The sequence below is a fragment of the Eucalyptus grandis genome, chromosome 3, assembly GCF_016545825.1.
Source record: "Eucalyptus grandis isolate ANBG69807.140 chromosome 3, ASM1654582v1, whole genome shotgun sequence".
NCBI classification, from domain to species: domain Eukaryota; kingdom Viridiplantae; phylum Streptophyta; class Magnoliopsida; order Myrtales; family Myrtaceae; genus Eucalyptus; species Eucalyptus grandis.
This window is the reverse complement of record NC_052614.1, coordinates 10,349,215-10,352,698: the sequence shown is the minus strand read 5'-3', so window position 1 is coordinate 10,352,698 and position 3,484 is coordinate 10,349,215. Positions and strand designations below refer to the sequence as shown.

Here is a 3,484-nt window from a genome sequence, read left to right as displayed (position 1 = left end):
TCTGGTCGCAACTCTGAAAAGGTGTTTGTACTATTTTGAGATCGCACAAGACTTACCTAGTAGTGTGATTGTTCAAGGGTAGATGTTGTGAGATCAGAGACATATCTTACACATAATAGTTACGTAATGTATTTACATCTCAAACTTGACAGGTCAGTCCAATAATGATTACGTACCGCGCATCCAATGGTGCTTCACCAGTGGTCAGAGCAATCGGATGGCTATTTACTGATCTCTGCGTTCTGTTTTGTGTCTCATTGCTAACGAGGGACATTGAGGAAGTGTGCCAGATTGATGGCTCTATCCTTCTTCTTGGGATTCCTTCTCGTTATCATTTCCTTTCCTTTTTTTTCTTCTCCTTTTGAACTTTCAGTAACTTTTTGCTAGGCACATTCTCTAGGGATTTACGTGCAACTGGGGCCAGCTCGCTCATTGTCCCAAGTGTCTTTTTAAGGGTCTTACTCAGAAATTGAATTAGGAGAGCGATGAGAGTTTTGTTTGTATCTCGAGAACTGAACACTAAATCATGGACAGAGAAACAAGCCAAATTGCAGGAAACTGATGGACATGTTGCAAGCTGGAAAAAGCCGGGTTTACAGGATCCTGTCCACTATGCATCACCAAAACAAAAGCCCCAGAGAGAGAGAGAGATACAATACAAAGCTTTTCTTCTTTTTTACTTTCTAATTGTTGAGTAGCTAAAGAATCATAATCCCCGATTGGTTTAGCTTTGGAGATCATGATATCAAACAGAAAAGAGAGCAGAAAAAGTAAACTAGAAATAAAAAATTGGAAAGAAGCTTCTTTAATTCACGCGGTACATCTAAAAATGTCCCCATCTTCTCTCACTCTCTCTCAACCTTCCCTATTTTTTCTTTCCTCCCGCTCCTCTCAATTTTTGCCTACTTTTATAAAAGGAGAGAGAGACAGGTGTTCCAATACGAAGATCAAGAAAGATATCAGAACAATAAGCAAATTTGAAAGAGGAAAAAAAATGAAAAAAGAGCAGGATTGCCTCTAATTGATATAATATTCAAACAGAGTCATAATGCTGAAGAAGCCTATCGGCTTCTCTAATTCCACTAAAATAAGCACCGTGAGTAGTAGAATAGTGTGTTCTATGCGTTCCCTCTCCTGCAAAGAGAATTTGCAGTTCTGGAGACGTGCTGATTTCGTGACTTTCCCGCGGCAATGGCTCGGCCATCGTGTCCAAATCATCACCGCTTGAACCGACAGCTACATAGCTATACGATCCCAAGAACAGGGGATCGGTGCCCCATCTGCTCTTCAACACTTTCTTGAACTTCACATCACTTCCAACGAATCTGTGCGCAGATTTTACATTGCCATTGCACAATTCTGGTGTACCGGACTTGACCTGGGGTTCTTCAGGCTGCGACAATAAGCAATTAACTGTACTTGAAATGCCCGCAATAATTTCCTCATCAGTAAGTGTTTCAAGCTGAAGAGCTTCTTCCCCTGCAAACCAAGATAGTAGGACATCTGAATTGTGATAAATAGGGCATAAAGATGCCGTCCTCCTCATCCACCATGGTATCTCCTCGTGCCTCACCTCCGAGTCCGATCGATGAAAAGCCATTTGCAACACTGGGAAATTGTCAAAACTCTTGCCTTTTGGGTCATGGGCCGGGTCAAGCTGCAGAAACAACTTGTTCACCACACCAAAACCAAGTCTTGATATGGCCTGAGTCTTGAAAGTGGGCAAGGGAGGACTGAACAAACCTGAATCCTCACTAACTCCGGCTTTGAGCACTCCTAGTGAGACCGTGACGATCACATGATTGGCTGACATAACAGAACCATCACAAAAATGCAGCTTCACAGGCCTATCATTGGAATGGCCATTTCCCAAGATCATGCCCTGATGAACCTCAGGATGCCACTCAATCCTCCTAACCTTCCTGCCCACTTGGATTAGGCCATCTGGAAGCACCGAGGCCAGCGACTCAATGATGCTGGAATAGCCTCTGGCTATGGTGATTTCCTCACCAGGAAACATCCTGTACTCGCTCTCTGCACTGTAGTCCAGCGTCTCGAGGTCGCCTGCCGATGTGTACGTCCTCTGGGTGTTCTCATGCATTGCGAAAATGGCCTCCTCGAGTGACCTCCTCCTCCAATTCCCACGGCCCCCCTGGACCTCCTTGTCCTGGTCCTTGACCACCTCCCTGTAAGTCTCAAGCCCTTGCCTCAGGAAAGACCCGATGCTGAGGACCTTCCCACCATTGTTGCTCTTGCAGACCCTGAAAGCCTCAGCTGCAAGATTGTGGAGCTCTCTCTCCTCACTGCTTGCTCCATCTTCAAGAAGCTTCCCTTGTGCAAAATCCATGAGCAATTTAAAGAGGGTCGAGATTGGCTCAACAACACAAGGACTCACCTCAAGCCCACCCTCAGCCTGAGTCTTGGACAAATCCAAGAACCCATCCATGCACTCCCATGGCTGGTCAGAGTGCAGGGCATGGATTTGCTGGGCAATCTGGTGAATTGGGCTGCCTCCAATACCATGAATCCAAGTAGCACCCATCTCAATCCGGTCACCACCAAACTCAGAGGTGTTAATCCTCCCACCAATCCTTGAACCTCCTTCAACTACACACAGCTCAAACAAGTCCCTCGAGCCTGCGCAAGTGTAGAGCCTGTGAGCAGCTGTAAGGCCAGCCATTCCTGCCCCAATTATCACTACTCTAGGCTTCTTAGCCCCCATTTTTGAAAGCTTTTCACGCCTTCTACCTGAAGAACTGACAGGTTCCAGCTTCGGCAACACCTCCAAACAAGCAAAGAAAGAAAAAAGAGGTTTATGCACGAAGTGAAGTGAAGAGGTGGAACTGTAAGTTACTGATGAGAGGGATTTATAACGAGGGTATGGTGCGAGTGTAAGAGCGTTGAGCGTTGGCTTCTTGAGGTCGAGCCAAGTCCCTTTCTCACAGTATTTGTTTATTGGTCTAATGAAGACAGGCCTTTACTTTTATTGAAGCTCTACCACATAGCGTTTTCACGCATACCCTAAAAGATAAGTCTATTAAAATCCCTCTCTTCCCCCTCGCAATCACCACACACAAACGCACGCACCCCTCGTATTTGTTAAACCCCATTTCACCACACACACCCGTCCATTCATGACAGTCCCCTATAGTTTACTCGCCCGACGAAGCTTCTTGATTCTTGGGGTGCTCTTTCTTTTATTCTTTTTTTAACTTACTGTTGTTGAATGTAATGTCAGAGTCAGTCAACTAGGGGCGCAAAGAACTGCTTGGGGATGGCCAGGGGACATTTATAAGGTTGATAGTGCCTTTCACCAACCTCTCACATGTAAAACTGGTTAACGACGGCCCACCCTGTGATCAGTCAATGGTCCTGATCAGCCCAAGGAACCATCACCTAAAATGGAGCTGCTTTGCTTACCACTTTCATCCTTCGACTCCACTTTTTCTTTCTTTCTTTCTTCCTTTTTTTCTTTATTTGGGAA

General features: G+C 45.4%; 1 protein-coding gene across 1 annotated transcript; it reads right to left on the bottom strand.

The window, feature by feature from the left end:
- Nucleotides 1–782: 782 nt before the first annotated feature.
- On the bottom strand, nt 783–3,106 carry LOC104436487 (probable polyamine oxidase 5). The gene has a single exon (XM_010049271.3). It carries the CDS (start codon nt 2,720–2,722, stop codon nt 1,034–1,036), a length of 1,689 nt encoding a protein of 562 aa, XP_010047573.2. The 5' UTR covers nt 2,723–3,106; the 3' UTR covers nt 783–1,033.
- Nucleotides 3,107–3,484: the final 378 nt, after the last annotated feature.